The sequence below is a fragment of the Eptatretus burgeri genome, chromosome 7, assembly GCF_056783735.1.
Source record: "Eptatretus burgeri isolate ZD-2024b chromosome 7, Ebu_testis_v1, whole genome shotgun sequence".
In the NCBI taxonomy this organism is placed as follows: Eukaryota; Metazoa; Chordata; class Myxini; order Myxiniformes; family Myxinidae; genus Eptatretus; species Eptatretus burgeri.
In genome coordinates this window covers 86,720,031-86,736,140 of record NC_140967.1, presented here as the reverse complement: position 1 = coordinate 86,736,140, position 16,110 = coordinate 86,720,031, and the positions used below count along the sequence as shown (strand labels likewise).

Genomic DNA, 16,110 nt, shown 5'->3' with positions numbered 1-16,110 from the left:
TCGGTTCACTCTTTGAGTTCACTCTTGGGTCCTGCCCTGAAAAGAACAGTTGTTCAGGCTTTGCCCTCGTTGATTGCTCCTTTTTGCATCCACTGTCGATGAGAGATAAAAGGTAGAAGAAAGATGCGTGAGAGGAAACACACGACCCTATTCGTGTAAGGATGTGTACGTGTAAGTGTTGATGTGATCGAATGGAGCCGCCCCAGCTCGGAGCAGCAACGCGCCCCTCGCTCGGTGCCGATGCTTGTTATCCTCATGCCACCTGTCTCTCCGGTGAGGTCCGAGGTCTGTCAAGTACTCCTCTGGCTCGTTGTCTCCCTGTCCCCTCCGATCTACCAATCCCGAACTGCCCTCCGATCTACCAATCCCGAACTGCCCTCCGATCTACCAATCCCGAACTGCCCTCCGATCTGCCAATCCCGAACTGCTCTTTTTAATCAGCCCCAGATGAGGGGAGGAGCCGAAAATCGGATCATATGGGGCTGTAAGCAAAATCACGCTTCCCCATTGGTCCATAGCGGTTGTGGCCACGCCCCTCCAGGCCCCGGACGTGAAAAATGGCTCAGTCGCTCGCCGACCTGGTCATGCATCGGAGCTCCGAGTTTAACATGGGACCGTGGTTTTTGGAAGCGCTCCCTGACCTGGAACGTGTGCTACCCTCCATTAGAACGTTGGATTTTAGGGAATTCTCACATGCTTGGTGTTGGTTTAATGGTTCGGGTGTCCGGCTTTGGATCCGAGGGTCCTGAGTTCAAATCCCGCTCAGCTGTTGAATTAATACCAGGTGGGGTTGACTCTGCCTATCATCCTTCCGAGGTCGGCAAAATGAGTGCCAGCTTGCTGGGATACCGTGTCGAAGTGGCGACCCGTCCAGGATTGTGCCCAGTAGCCAAGGAGACTGCTTGGGCAGCCCCAGCGCTCTGCACAGAGCATGGTCCCAATGTCCCCCTCTTTTCCTGCAGCACCAAGAGGTCCTTAAACGAGTTCCAGCGCACGTTCGCCCTTCGAGTTATGCCCCGAAATAACCCGACCTCCGTCTCCTCCGTGTGCTTCGAGGCTATGGTGAGAGTTCAATGACCATGTGGCAGTTGCGGTGGTTATAGAGTCGTGGAAACATGTTGTGGTGTTTGTCATGAGGGAGGATTGTGACGTGGCATTGTGAGGAAGAGGCTGAAACTCCTTGTCATGAGATGGTGAATAAACATTGTGTTTGTCGTGGAAAATGTAAGCGAGGGTTGTTGCGCGGATTTTTCTAGTCGTATGAAGCGGTTGCGGTGAGCGTGGTACAGTTCGGTGAGCGCTATGAAGGTCTAAGCCGAAATGGCGCGGTTGAGAATTGCTGCGCTGAGGCACGGGAGGCACTCGGTCACCTTGACCTTCAACATTTAAGGAGAGAGTGTAAATTAAGAAAATGTGTCCCCATCTACATTCCATCCATAAACCTCACATCATGAAAATCGGAGGAAAATTATTCAAGTTATGATCATGACGAAAAATGTTCAAATGTCTACAATTATGTCATGAGCTTAAATTAGGTCAAGGTCAAAAGATCATCAACCCTGCGTACTTTACACTCCCATTGTTGATGCAAAATTTCATTCCGAAAACCCCATCAGCTGGCTCCGAGATCCGAGATCCAGCTCAGAAATTTGGAGTGTTGAGAGTGCAGGAAGAAAAACAAGCTCAAATGAGCTAAGATTCTCGTCCTCTTAATGATGACGTCATAAAAACGAATATGATGTCATTGTGATGTATCAGGTTTTCAATAAATTATCCGTGCAAATGCCCGGCTTGATTCCCGCAAACAAAATTCAAACAGCTTGCCTAGTTTCGGAGATAATGGTATCGGCGATTTCCATTAGCGGCGATATTATGACCAACTTTTTTCTAGGAAGAATTTCCAAAATCGGAGATGGTTACTGCCTGCGCGTGGGCTTCCTGCATATACATGGCAAGTTTCACGAAGATCCGATGAAAACTCTGGGTTGTGAAACAAAAAATGTCAAAAAATAGGAATGACGTCATAAAAATTGATATGACGTCATAGTGATGCATCATATGTGCGGTAATTCATCTCTGCTAATGCCCTGTTCGATTCCCACAAACAGAATTCAAAAAGCTTGCCTAGTTTCGGAGATAATTTTTTAGGCGATTTCCATTAGCGGAGATATTTTGACGTCATAACTTTTTTTTCTCGGAGGAATTTTCAAAATCGGAGATGGTTACTGTCTGCGCAGGGTATTTCTACATATATATGCCAAGTTTCAGGAAGTTTCGATGAAAACTGTAGGCTGTGAAACAAAAAAATCCACAAGAACAACAACGTGAGTAAGACTTAGAGACCCTCCACGAGGATCTAAAAATGTAATGGGCCCAATATGGTCTCGTGGATCAGGTATTACATGGTGGAGGTACGTGCTCTTCCGAGTGCCCTTCCAGTTTTATACGTCTTGCTTTGTGATGCCTATGGTCTAATAAAAAAATTTATTATTAGTGTCAAATCCAGTGACCAATTACAAATTAACAGTAGGATTATGTTGCGAGAAATGAGGATGTCGGAACACCTGATATGGCAGAATCCCCCACCCCTCCCCCCACGAAGCAATTTTGTGTGTTTGTCTGATTTTTCCATATATGGGCTTCAGAATGTGGAAAGGAGTCCTCCCAGGGTGGGCTCAAAGTACCCACCTTCATTTTGGCAAGGGGTCACGATTCACGGACCAAGGTGTGAAGTTTTCTCTTCTCAAAGTTTTGTGTCGAGGGCTCTCTTCACGATCATCGCTGAGCCCCGGACAGCTTGAAACTGTAGTTCGTTTATCAGGGCCGAATTTAGGCACGGGCAAGCTGGGCAGTTGCCCAGGGGCCTCCACAACCAGGGGGCCTCCACATATTTCATGAAAAAAAAGTTGGAAGGAAAAATGTATTTGTGAGTGCCTGAATGGTAGTTGGTAGTTAGTGGAACAGATATAAGATATTCATCTTATCTCATTCTCTATTTTACATAGAAGTTCAGATTCTTTGTTCTTGAAAAATATACTTTATGGATGACTGTAAATATGTCTTGTCACCTTTTTAGTATTCTAAGGTAGGGTGGGCCTCCACTACTGAAGGCTGCCCAGGGGCCACCACATGTCTAAATCCGGCCCCGTCGTTTCTAATAATATTCCCAGGGATGGTTTTTAATATCTCTGTGAGGTTCTTCGTCATCATTCCCGGAGCTCCAACTATCACTGGTTCAACTTTGGCATTCTTCAGTTTCCAGGATATTTTCACTTCATTCTTGAGGTCTTGGTATTCGGTCATTTTCTTGATTTCTACATCGTTTAGTCCAAAATCACTGCCATTAACTCCTCACTTATCAATGCCTTCTTCTCTCTCTCTTTTGTACCAAAGAATGATATCTGGTCAGAACACTTTGTTTGACTTGCAATTTTTCACTTCTACATGTGGAATAGTGCAATATATATATATATATATATATAACCAGTGAATAGTTCCACGTATATAACCAGTGATCAATGCTTAAATAAGGGCATATTCACATCATATTTCTCTCCCAGAGGGAGCGGATCTTACTAGTAGTGTTGAAAATATGCGTTGTAACACCGTACACAGTGTGCAAATGTTAAATGTTTACGACATCCTATCACTGTACATCGTCCGTGAATGAGAAAACATCACACACTTTGAATTATTCCACCAAAAAAACAAGAAGCACCACAGCCATTTGCACCTCTGGGTTGACACAGAATGGTATGTTTTCATCACAACTTCATCACAACACTCGGTGGTGGAATGGTTAGAGCGTCTGTTTCACCTTCAACCGATGCAAGACCCTGTTTCACCTGAACAACCAAGAAAAGAACACGATGCCCCCAATGGGGGGTAGATACGGGAACAATTAAAATGAGAAAGATGAAAAAAGGCGAGGAACAAAGAGGAAGAAGATGAAAATAAACAAATTGGAATGGAGGAATTGGCAGGCAACAGAGACTACGGGACTTTTGTCGAATGAACGCAAACGAGGCCCTTCACGCATCCACTCCGTGTGCGTTTTCAGTGAAGCTCAATTCCACTAGCAGGGGCACTTCTAAAATTGAAATCGTCTTTTAAACATAAAATTTAGCATTTTAACGAAGGAGTGGCAATTTCAACATGTTTAACCACAATTGTTGTGTTCCTGGATGCAGATCGGACTCACGGAAGTATACCATGGATGGATGAGAGGTGTCAAGTTCCTACCATTTCCTGTTAATAAAAGTGAGTGACACACACACGAGGTTGAGTACTTTGGGACCTGGAAGGTTCTAAGTCCATTCACTGGTCGAGATTGTCGAGGGTTTGGGTAGTACGTGCCCATCCACAGTTCAGGCCTCGCACTGGGCCACATTGTCGAGAGTCTGCAGTAAGGGGCAGCTGTAAGATCTCAGCCCTATCGGCGAGCTGAGAAAGTTCTTCAACTCTTTCGTTTTGCGGAGGCATACCCCTTTCTCTCAGGTACCTTTCCAAGTGTTTTTTGACTTATTTTAGATGTTTTGCGAGTCATTTTACCAAACAATCCTGGTCTCGGACGCGCGATATATTTTAGCGTACCCCAATGCCCGCTGCTGCTGGGGGTTTCTGCACATGCACACCGCGAATTGCGTCATTTCGAAAGTCACATATCGTGAAAGTAGTCCTTGTACAGGAGATGAAGCAGAAAGCTTTATTAGCTTATCTGGAATTGGAATTCCAGATAAGTATTGTCACCGTTTACCGACCGTCCATCTTTTATTTCGACTTCCCCGGCAAAAGCGCTGGGCCGATCCGCCTGAAATTTGGCAACAACATTCCTCTCGTTACTTGGAAACGGGGACTACATAGCTCATTCCCGCCACATGACGTTAAGGAGGTCAAAATGGCACTTATAGTGAATTCCTTCAAAATTCTTCTTCTCCAGACTCACGAGTCAGAATGTTACCAAATATGTGTTACATGAGACCAGGGTATGGATGTTAAATTGCGGAGGTCATGCCGACCACATGACCGGAAGTGCGTCAAAATGGCCGACTTGGTCAATTTTTGGGGGGAAATCGTGTAAATTCCTTCAAAAATCTTCTTCTTTGGGCTTCGAACCAAATTTGGGTTACAACTTTAGGCCAGGGTCCAGATAAGCTACAGGGTCCAGCGGTCCTATTTTTATTATTTCAATAAAAAAAATGTACGTGTTGACATTTCACAAGCTCGAAGTGAACATCCTGCGATTTAAATGCAGCCCCATGATGGAAAACATGACGTACAATCGAAGGGTAAACGTCGAGTGCTCCAAATTTTACTCCTCACTGGAGCTCTGCAGTCTAGTGGTTAGTGTGCTTCCCTCGCATTCAAGTAGGCCCTGGTTCGATTTCTGGGAGGGTTGAAACCACCTGTAGGTTCCCTCACTCCATGCGCCTTGTTTACCTAGCAGTGAGCTGGTTGTTAATCAATTGGTGGATTACTTTATGGGGTAATGGTTCTGAAAGTGCAGAAAGCAAGTAATCTAGTCCTCTCGGCTCGGTGTTCAGTGACGCCACGTTACACTGCTTGATCATAAATATTCCATGTTCAGATAAATCTCTGCTTTCTGCACTTTCAGAGTGTGATTGCTGTGCAGCAGCTCCTATACTAGAAAACAAGTTAATGCTTCCAGGTGTTCACGTTCCATATGCGAACAGCCATCTTTAACACATTGGGTGATCATCATCATCATTATTATTTCCGGTGGTGGAAGTTTTATAACAATCTCAGAAGAAGGATAATCCATTAGTTTACATTAATATATGTATTCATTACCTCAACCACAGAAGGTGGATGGAGGTTATGTTTTCAGACCTGTCTGTCTTGTTTGTTGGGTGGTCGCGAGACTACCCTTATTCTCAGGTTTTCCGTCTGTCTGTTTGTTTGTATGTAATGGACAGCTCTGGAGGCCAGGAGTCAACCGATTTTGATGAAACTTGACTGGTAGGTTCATACCAGGATCTAGTTGTATGTTTTTGAGCACCGTTGCTATGGACGCCACCGTTGCCCAGCAACGGGACTTTGAAATTTTTGAAAAAAAATCCGAATTTTTTTTTTTTCCAAAATCAAAAATCAGCTTCCACGCTTTTATGCGCACTATAATCAACCTCTGTCAAAAATTTTCAGCCTGATCCGTCAAAAACTATGACGAGTATGCAATTATATAGCGACCACCCATGTCGACTACCGGCCGGCTTGTTTGTTTGTTTGTCTATTTGTGAACAAAATATCTCAAAAAAAATTGTGGACGGATTCGGCCGAAATTTGGTGGAGTGCTTGGGTATGTGACACCACCGAAACTGTTCGATTTTGGTGAAGATCCAGATCCGGATTTGAGAATTTTTTTTAAAGTGATTTTTCACCATCGAGTGATCGGCCAAAAACGACATATTTCAGGATATCTCAAAAAGTTTTGGACAGATTCGGCTGAAACTTGGTGGGAAGGTTGGGTATGTAAAAATGAAAAATTGATTCGACTTTGATGAAGATCCGATTCCGAATCCGAGAATTTTTTAAGTGATTTTTCACCATTGAAAGATAGGGCTAAAACGTCATATAGCTTGACATCTCAAATAGTTGTGGACGGATTCGGCCAAAACTCTGTGGGCAGGTTGGATATGTAACAATGAAGAATTGATTCAACTTTGGTGAAAATCTGAATCGGGATCCAGATCTGAGAATTTTTAAAGTGATTATTCACCATTGAGTAATTGGGCTAAAACAGATATATAGTACATCTCAAAAAATTGACGGATTTGGATGAAACTTGGTGGACAAGTTGGTTAGGTGACGATAAGAATCTGATTAAATTTTAGTTCAGGTCTGAATCCAGAGCTGGCCTATCAGTGGGATACAAAACGTAATCAGCCTGGCAGAGATATGTGCTCCACCGAGTGCCCTTCTGGTTTTGTTTATGAAGTACCGCATGACTTCCAGATCAACGTAGCACATAGCACTAGCAGACATACAAATTGTTTGCTTGATCATGAATATAGCCCGGTCCAGATAAATTTCCCATAACATGGACATTGATAACGAGAGAGAGAAAATCATAAGTGATTCCAGATTTTGTTGTTGACAGCACGAGTTTCTGGAGCCAGACAACGCGGACACACAAAAGCTCATGGGAAGCTTTGCTACGTTTATTTCAATAATAACATATAATGGCTGATCATGTTGCCTTAGAGGTGACGAAATACAGAAATAATGAAAAGTGCAAATCAGTTCCAAAATGCTCCTGAAGGCATGTAATCATGTGCGTTAATAAATATGTCATTTATCATGTACGCAGGTGCACAATGAACAACAAATGTCAGCAAAAGGGGCTTTCACGTGTTAAATGTCCCAGGCACACCTGTGGGATTTTATAAAGCAGCAACATAACAAGGGTAATTGTTTTTTTGTTTTTTTTTCATCACAACAACAGTTTATGTCAAAAACTGGCATTGGCTGAGAAAGATCAGGAGGAAAGGGCGAGGGGCAGGGGGGAGGGAAGGGGAGTGTGGGAGGAAGGGTGTTCCATCATAAGGTCTGGTTACCAGGCTCATATTGTGCACCTGTGCAGAGGTAAGCACACGGGGTTTATTATAGCTTAAGGGAAATGCATAAAGTTACCAGATACAAAATGAATAAAATTGCGTGGTTTTTCTACATAGCACCAGATCTCGATTACCTTTCACCTGGTTATTTCTCATGCCACCCAGCAATACCGTGCAGGCACACCTCATTAATCAAGGTGAAAACATCCAACGTGTATCAATGCAACCACTGGCTCAATGGCTCAAGACAACCGGAAAGACCAGATACGTACGCGCCAAGAAGAAACTTTTGCTTACATGGAGAATCTCCTGAGACTATCTTGAGTTACACGATGAACACGTGCAGAACCATCAGGCCTATAAACACTATTTCTGTACACGGAGTCACGATAGCCAAGAATGGCTTACGTTCAAACAACACGCCACTGCAGGATGCTGCAATCTTTGCCCCCAGTCGAAAAGAGCAGACTGTCGTCATGAGAGAAGCCAACGTTGGTCACATGACTGCTGTGCCCACCGTAGATATGGCAGGGTGCCTGAGAACAAAGGTGTAGGATATGGATCAGGTAGTAGTATTTGACAAAATAAAGGCATTATTTAAACCACATGGGCAGAACAAGATAGTCAGAATAAAGTTGTGAAAGATTACATCAAGAACCATGATTCGTTCATCAGATGAACTCCCAATATAAGAGGTACATATTGAGAAATGTCTTAAGTTTCAACGTATGAATGTATCACAAAGTTACCGCAAAGCATTAAAGGTTCTCGATGGAAATATTGATCTGTAAAAGTACAGGTGAAGATATACCTGAAAGTTCATCAGTTTTCATTTGCTATTCTTTCAGGTACATGGAAGCTTTGCTTCCTTTTTGTCTTCAAATAAATTTTATTTTTGCTTTGCTTGCAATTTCTTGAGAAATCAAGGTGCTGATCATCAACAATAGTTGCAATTGTATTCGATTAGAGAATTTGTACAAGATGACATACAACGCAGCTTTCAATGGTGTTATTTTACCCTCATGTTATCTAGACCACTACAATTGTTTTTTTTTCCCCCTGAAATCAGATAGGCCAACATGAAATGGAAGCTGTTGGGGAGAAATGGTAAAAAAAAAAAAAATGGAAGCGGCCGGCCATGCCTGGTGTTGAACCGAAACGTTGATTTGGGCAAGAATTTAATTTGTTCATGGTGTCGACGAAACCTCAACGACTCTTTGAGAGAGGCACCGTGGGATCTTTAATGCCCACCAACTAATGCCAGAACACAGGACACCCAGTTTAACGTCAATCCGAGGGACGGCACACGATAATGCAACACCATGCCTGCGAAGCACCGATCCGACAGTTTATAGTCGGGTCAGGAATCAAACTGAGACTAGACAGCACAAAGGTAAGTGTGCTCGCTCTGTACAATCCTCCTGGATATTTGTCGTGTGTATATTCCCCTAAGTGTAAAAATCAGCTTTTATGGCTGCTATTTCTCCTTTATCACTCTGCACGAGTGCATGGTTGTGTGAAATGGGGCATGTCGAAACGATTAAGATATTATAAAACTCTGACAAAAAAACAAAACCAACCAGACATCAACCAATTTATATATATATATATATATATATATATATATATAATATAATATATATATATATATATAGATATATATATATATATATATATATATATATATATATATATATATATATATATATACCTGAAAACAATTTTTTTCAATTAATCCCCCGTTTTGTGCATCGAAAATACGTAATTTGCCTGTTACGACGTAAAGCACCAGGTGGGAATGGATATTACTTGACAATCGTTGAATCATGACGAGCAGGATAGTTCATATTATTACATTGTCCACACTGAAGATACATTTAATTGGCAATGAATTGCTTGAAAGTCAATTCTGCACTCACTTTTGGCTGGGCACAGGGAAATGGAAACAGCTGCACCTTGCCAAAGTCATCAGCAATAGCGAGCACATGCTGGGAGTGTGAACGGCAAAGCGCATTGATATCGGTCCCGTCAGAACCATCGGACCACACTCCTGCACACACACAACACACAGAGACAGGGGGAAAAAACAACAAATCAAAACCACCCAGACAAAGGTAACTATGGCAATAAAGGTTAGCCTTTGTTTTTTCTTTTGGCAATAAAGGTTAGCCATCTGGCTGTTAGAATTGTTTTTTCATGACAAAAAGCATTCCAAATATTAAGGGGTAAAGAAAGCATTAGCATTGGTCATCCCTGCAAGTCGATTAGTTGTTAATGCAGTTATTGTGAATGGGAAATTAAATCGATCTTGGTTATGTAACGATGCTTGACTGATACTTTCCAATAATTGATCATACTATAATTCGAGAAATGTTTGTTTGTGGGTTTGTTTGACTTTTATGCACTCCAGAACCGCTGAATGGAATGAGTTGTGTGTACAGGAAGTTTTTCAGCCATAAAAACAATTATAGTTCCAGGGGTTCAGTGTCGGGAGAGGATCCCAATTTACTCAATGTAAATGCCAATCATATTGCACTGCCTGGTGAGAGGAGACATCACAAATGAGGAGGCATCATGAGTCGTATCAAAATTTCCAATTCTGGGGGAAATAACCCGTCCATAGTTCTGGGGGAATTATCCCGTCCGTAAATCTGGGGGAATTATCCCGTCCATAGTTCTGGGGGAATTATCCCGTCCATAGTTCTGGGGGAATTATCCCGTCCATAGTTCTGGGGGAATTATCCCGTCCATAGTTCTGGGGGAATTATCCCGTCCATAGTTCTGGGGGAATTATCCCGTCCATAGTTCTGGGGGAATTATCCCATCGGTAGTTCTGGGGGAATTATCCCATCGGTAGTTCTGGGGGAATTATCCCATCGGTAGTTCTGGGGGAATTATCCCATCCGTAGTTCTGGTGGAATTATCCCATCCGTCGTTCCGATGGAATTATCCCGTCCGTAAATCTGGGGGAATTATCCCGTCCGTAAATCTGGGGGAATTATCCCGTCCGTAGTTTTGGGGGAATTATCCCATCCGTAGTTCTGGGGGAATTATCCCGTCCGTAAATCTGGGGGAATGATCCAGTCCATAGTTCTGGGGGAATTATCCTGTCCGTAGATTTGGGGGAATTATCCCATCCATAGTTCTGATGGAATTATTCCGTCTGTAGATCTGGGGGAATTATCCCGTTTATAGTTCTGGGGGAATTATCCCATCCGTAGTTCTGAGGGAATTATCCCATCCGTAGTTCTGGGGGAATTATCCCGTCCGTAGTTCTGGGGGAATTATCCCATCCATAGTTCTGGGGGAATTATCCTGTCCGTAGATCTGGGGGAATTATCCCGTCCATAGTTCTGGGGGAATTATCCTGTCCGTAGATCTGGGGGAATTATCCCATCCATAGTTCTGATGGAATTATTCCGTCTGTAGATCTGGGGGAATTATCCCGTCCATAGTTCTGGGGTAATTATCCCGTCCATAGTTCTGGGGGAATTATCCCATCTGTAAATCTGGGGGAATTATCCCGTCCGTAAATCTGGGGGAATTATCCCGTTCATAGTTCTGGGGGAATTATCCCATCCGTAGTTCTGGAGGAATTATCCCATCCGTAGTTCTGGAGGAATTATCCCGTCCGTAAATCTGGGGGAATGATCCAGTCCATAGTTCTGGGGGAATTATCCTGTCTGTAGATTTGGGGGAATTATCCCATCCATAGTTCTGATGGAATTATTCCGTCTGTAGATCTGGGGGAATTATCCCGTTCATAGTTCTGAGGGAATTATCCCATCCGTAGTTCTGGGGGAATTATCCCGTCCGTAAATCTGGGGGAATTATCTCGTCCATAGTTCTGGGGGAATTATCCTGTCCGTAGATCTGGGGGAATTATCCCGTCCATAGTTCTGGGGGAATTATCCTGTCCGTTAATCTGGGGGAATTATCCCATCCATAGTTCTGATGGAATTATTCCGTCTGTAGATCTGGGGGAATTATCCCGTCCATAGTTCTGGGGTAATTATCCCGTCCATAGTTCTGGGGGAATTATCCCATCTGTAAATCTGGGGAAATTATCCCGTCCGTAGATCTGGGGGAATTATCCCATCCATAGTTCTGGGGGAATTATACGGTGTTGTCGTTCTGGGAGAATTATCCCGTCTTGCAGTTCTGGGGGAATTATACGGTCTTGTAGTCCTGGGGGGATTATACGGTCTTGTAGTCCTGGGGGGGATTATCCCGTCTGTAGTTCTGGGGGAATTAACCCGTCCATAATTCCGGGGGAATTAACCCGTCCGCAGTTCTGGGAAATTAACCCGTCCGCAGTTCCAGGAAATTAACCCATCCGTAACTCTCAGGGAATTGACACATCTGTAAGGACGGGTTCTTTGCTGGTGATGAGTAATTTAATTGCACTGTCACCATCGTAGAATACAAACTTTACAAAACAAAAAGTTCTTTAAAGTTATTCACAGTTCGTGTAGACCCATTTCCTTTGTCTGGAATTTTGTGCAGATACTAGTTTGTGAAGTTAATTCTGCCTCAAAATGTAGGTTTAAACTGTTCACGAGGAACCAGTGATATGCACTTAAGTGCTTGCTATTCAAATCGAGATGCTGGTCACCCAGGACTGAGTCCCCATTGAAAGCTGATCCTGTTGGCAAATTCTCGGTTCTTTTATTTAATCGACGTCATGCATTTACGTTCATGAGATGGATGTTAAACTTATAAAAACACTTTGTTGTAGGAACATTACTGTTCTAAGTAAGAGCATGAATATGCCAACTGATAACTTCAGCTATATTAAGGTGGAAAAAAAAGAAAATAAGAATTTATCATGGGTGCACGTGCTTTATTGGTACACATTGCAACAGTATTTTTAGAGGTCAGGGCTAGGAGATTGTATTTGAGTTCTTGAATAACGATTCTTCGACTGGATGTTTGTGTATTACATGAGAATCACCTGTTGTGTACGATGTCATTATTCGAGAAACATTTTACGTACATACGAAATGCATTTTAATGCCCGTCACTATATGTTTGTAGTGCAATGGTATAATAATGGATGACTGCCATATTCTTTTCATTTGAGGTTTATCACTTTGATCAATAATGACCTACAATGAGCAAGGAACTCTGGAAGGATGTTGCTTTACTCACTCCTTACACTGGGTGTAATCATGGCATACCACGGGTGTCTTCCCACCCTCCACGTATACAAGGAAGGGGGGTATTGGCTTTGTCCACAGTCGAAGGCTGGGGGCATTATGTTTTCGGATTGTCCATCTGGCTGTTTGTTCATTTTCACTGTTTTGTTACCACGATAACTTGTGAACCACTGAAGCAATTTCAACCAAACTTGGCAAAAGTATGGACTTCAATACAAAGATAAACTGATTATATTTTGGGTTAAAAAGGTCAAAGGTCGTGTGCCCTTCAAATGAAAACCATCGTTACTGCGATAACTTGTGATTTAAAAAAAATATATTTATGTCACAGAAAAAGTTTCAACCAAACCTGGCACAAGTATGGACTGTTAATACAAATACACCTGATCACATTTTGGGGTCAAAGGTTCAAAGTTCGAAGGTCAGGTGCCCGATGAAAGTCGTTTTGCAGACCATAACGAGTTAAAAGCTTCTAATGTTATCTCTTTAAGTTAACTCGTTTGTCTCTCACACTCTCTCTCCAATGCAACCTTTAATCTTTAACTGAGATCAAATGTTAACAGTGGGTTGACATCCATCAAGGGCGGAGGCATATCCATCGACGCATTTGCATCAAATTCCGTTTTCCAGTTTTTATTGTGCATTTAACCCTCTAGAGCCCACGAAATGTTCTGGGTGAACAAAAACCGATGACCCCTGGGGCTCGAGAGGGTTAATGAGCAAAATGAGCATTCCAGTACAAGCCTACATGTTGGATGTAGCGTCTTCATGCATCACAAACAAAAAACAAGCACAGGGATTTGTAGAGAAAAATCAGAAACAAGCCTGCACATTCTTCACCATTTCCTCTTCTTTTATCCGTTTATAAATGCCAGATGTCGTTTGTTGATCCGTTAGCTTGTCCACATGCCATGTGGCCAACGTTAATTACTTTATTCCCGAGAGGAAAGATCATTTGTAGATATTTTCACCATGAGTTTCATCACTAAAATATATTTTTGTTGCACTTGCTTTCTCTCCTGTTTATATTTTTTTGGTTCATGTTCATGCTCATTGATGTCTCAGTATTACTCAACCTTGTAATTAGTCTGACTACAAGTTTATCTCTCATAGTGGAAACCATGCTGTGTGCGACATGTTACTGCTGATGTTTCTTTTTATTTTCACCCCTGTCTGTTTGTCTGCGGGAAATCTCAAAATGTTGTGTATAGATTTGGATGAAATTTGGTGGACGGGTTGGGTATGTGACAAGGATGAACTGATTTGATTTTGCTGAAGATCTGAATCCGGATTCTGATTCAAGAATTTTTTTTAGTGATTCGTCACCATTGAGTGATGGGAATAAAACGGATACATAACACAATATCTCAAAAAGTTACAGACGGATTTGGACGAAACATGGTCGACAGGTTGGGTGTGTGTGTGAAAAGGACGAATTGATTCGGTTTTGGTGAAGATCCGGATCTAGGCAGAGGTATCGGCTTGACTGAGTGCAGTTCTAGTTCCCTTTGTAGCGCACTCAAACGTCAATGATTTTCTTGAGTAAGTGAAAAACAGGAGTGAAGAATCCACTGCTTCTTACACATTCTATTTACTTCTACAATAAAAAAAATAGAGCTCATGTGGCTGTAGCTATGTCAGCAATATTCACTCGTCGATTGGTCGTGGCACTGACCAATTGGGTGTGCCCGCTTTTCCCTTCACTCGTCGATTGGTCATGGCACTGAGTTGATTACAATATTGGTCATTACGGTGTGGTGTCTTTATCACACGCTTTCCTTACCTCATGACCCATCCTGGTGATTACTATACTATATTGATCGCAGTGCTATCCTTGACAATTCTACATTTCTTTGAATCTCTGGACCCGAAGCGGACATCCTTGTTCAGTGCGCCAACACGGGAACTCCTGCCCGTAGGGTGGGGGTGCCCACCAGTGATAATGATTTGGGTTCCAAGCTTGTATGTATCAAGGAAGCCCATTGTTCTTGTTGGGGTTTGCATATTTATCATTGTTGTTATTATTCTGCCATATTTTGCGACCGCTACACCGATAAATTTTCAACTTCACAGGATTGTTACAACATTACAAGTCAGGAAATCTAATGTATATCCTTCAAAGAAGTTGACTGGTTCAAAGGCTTCGTGGCCAACTTTGATTTATGGATGTTTTTTTTCCCCCATAAAACATTCAAAAGATCTTCTTTATAAACAATGAACCAAATAATCCAAAACATCAGATATAACAACAACAACAACAACAACAACAACAACAACAACAACAACAACAACAACAACAACAAGGAATAACAAGAAGGAACTCTGGTGCAGGAGGAGGCCATTTGGCCCATGATGCCTGTGCTAACCCAATACTATCCACACACAAGCTACCTACAAGTCCCGTCAATATCCCTGCACTCGATCTTCAATGCATCTTGGGACCTATCTAATGTCTCTGATGCCACTACCTTTATATAGTGAGACACAAGCATTAACAGCTCTCTGTGAAAGCTCCCTGTAATAGATGTGATATAATAATTAATCTATATAATGCAAATTAGCTTATTAATGCACAAGTTCCCCAACCTCCTCGAAACCCCATAAACATTTTGTAGGTATGGAAGCCGAATAAAGAATTTCAATTAGTTTGTAAAATAATGAGTTTTGATTGTCACACAAATTACCTGCAAATATTTATGTGCGGTACTTACCATAGACATGGAAACCCAGAACACAGGTGTAAGTAGCCCACTCCACAGACCTCACACTCGCTGCTGATGTCACTTGCTTACAAGAAGTTGCCAACCCTAGGCAAACAGAAGCAGGGAATCAGAAGCATGATCCAAAGATGCCAAAGATGCAAAAGCCTATTAATATCACTTTGAATATAATGAGTACGATTATGAGGACAAAAGTTTTTCTCAACCTTATGTTAACAGACGTATGCGAACCACCATGAGGAAAAAAACATGAATGAACATTTCAGGCAAGTTTAACCCATACTTACTTCGATAGTATGGGAACGTACACCAAGCTGAGCCATACTGGACTCAAACCTGGTGACACGGAGTTAACACTCTGCTCGATGGTCTGAGGATGGAGGCTGGATGGTAAACTGGAGCACGCCGAATGGCAGCTCAGGAAACGTTGCGATTCTTAATTTTGTTGCACATGCCGAGAACACAACTGACGCGCGCCCGCTTGGTAATTGATTCATGCATGGAGAAGTGACCGATCCCACAATCGTGGAAATTAAAAATTCAATATGAAGCTGAATAATGGGTTCATGAAATCAGGGCAGGAAGCATGTACAGTAAAACAATAACAACTAAAGATAGAAGTAAACACAGTGTTCAATTATATACTGTACTTTAATT

General features: G+C 42.4%; 3 protein-coding genes across 7 annotated transcripts in view; 1 reads left to right on the top strand and 2 right to left on the bottom strand.

Annotated features, from left to right (window-relative positions):
• RAD51B (RAD51 paralog B) overlaps positions 1–3,444 on the bottom strand; it is a 37,620-nt gene extending 34,176 nt beyond the window's left edge. Inside the window, exon 1 of the mRNA XM_085889402.1 lies at positions 2,689–3,444. The gene's annotated coding sequence lies outside the window, so the exon portion shown is untranslated. The remainder of the gene's footprint in view (positions 1–2,688) is intronic.
• The window catches only part of LOC147023683 (uncharacterized), a 48,751-nt gene continuing 32,891 nt past the window's right edge, over positions 251–16,110 (top strand). Inside the window, exons 1-2 of the mRNA XM_085889407.1 lie at positions 251–1,062; positions 4,191–4,260. Of these exons, the coding sequence (XP_085745533.1) occupies positions 256–1,062; positions 4,191–4,260 (877 nt within the window). The 5' untranslated portion in view covers positions 251–255. The remainder of the gene's footprint in view (positions 1,063–4,190; positions 4,261–16,110) is intronic.
• LOC147023682 (echinoderm microtubule-associated protein-like 2) overlaps positions 7,158–16,110 on the bottom strand; it is a 141,517-nt gene continuing 132,564 nt past the window's right edge. For all 5 annotated transcript variants that reach the window (XM_085889394.1, XM_085889397.1, XM_085889395.1 and 2 more), the window contains 3 exons: positions 15,445–15,540; positions 9,494–9,624; positions 7,158–8,110 (listed from right to left, as the gene is read on the bottom strand). In XM_085889394.1, coding sequence (XP_085745520.1) covers positions 7,985–8,110; positions 9,494–9,624; positions 15,445–15,540 — 353 coding nt within the window. In that variant the 3' untranslated portion in view covers positions 7,158–7,984. The remainder of the gene's footprint in view (positions 8,111–9,493; positions 9,625–15,444; positions 15,541–16,110) is intronic.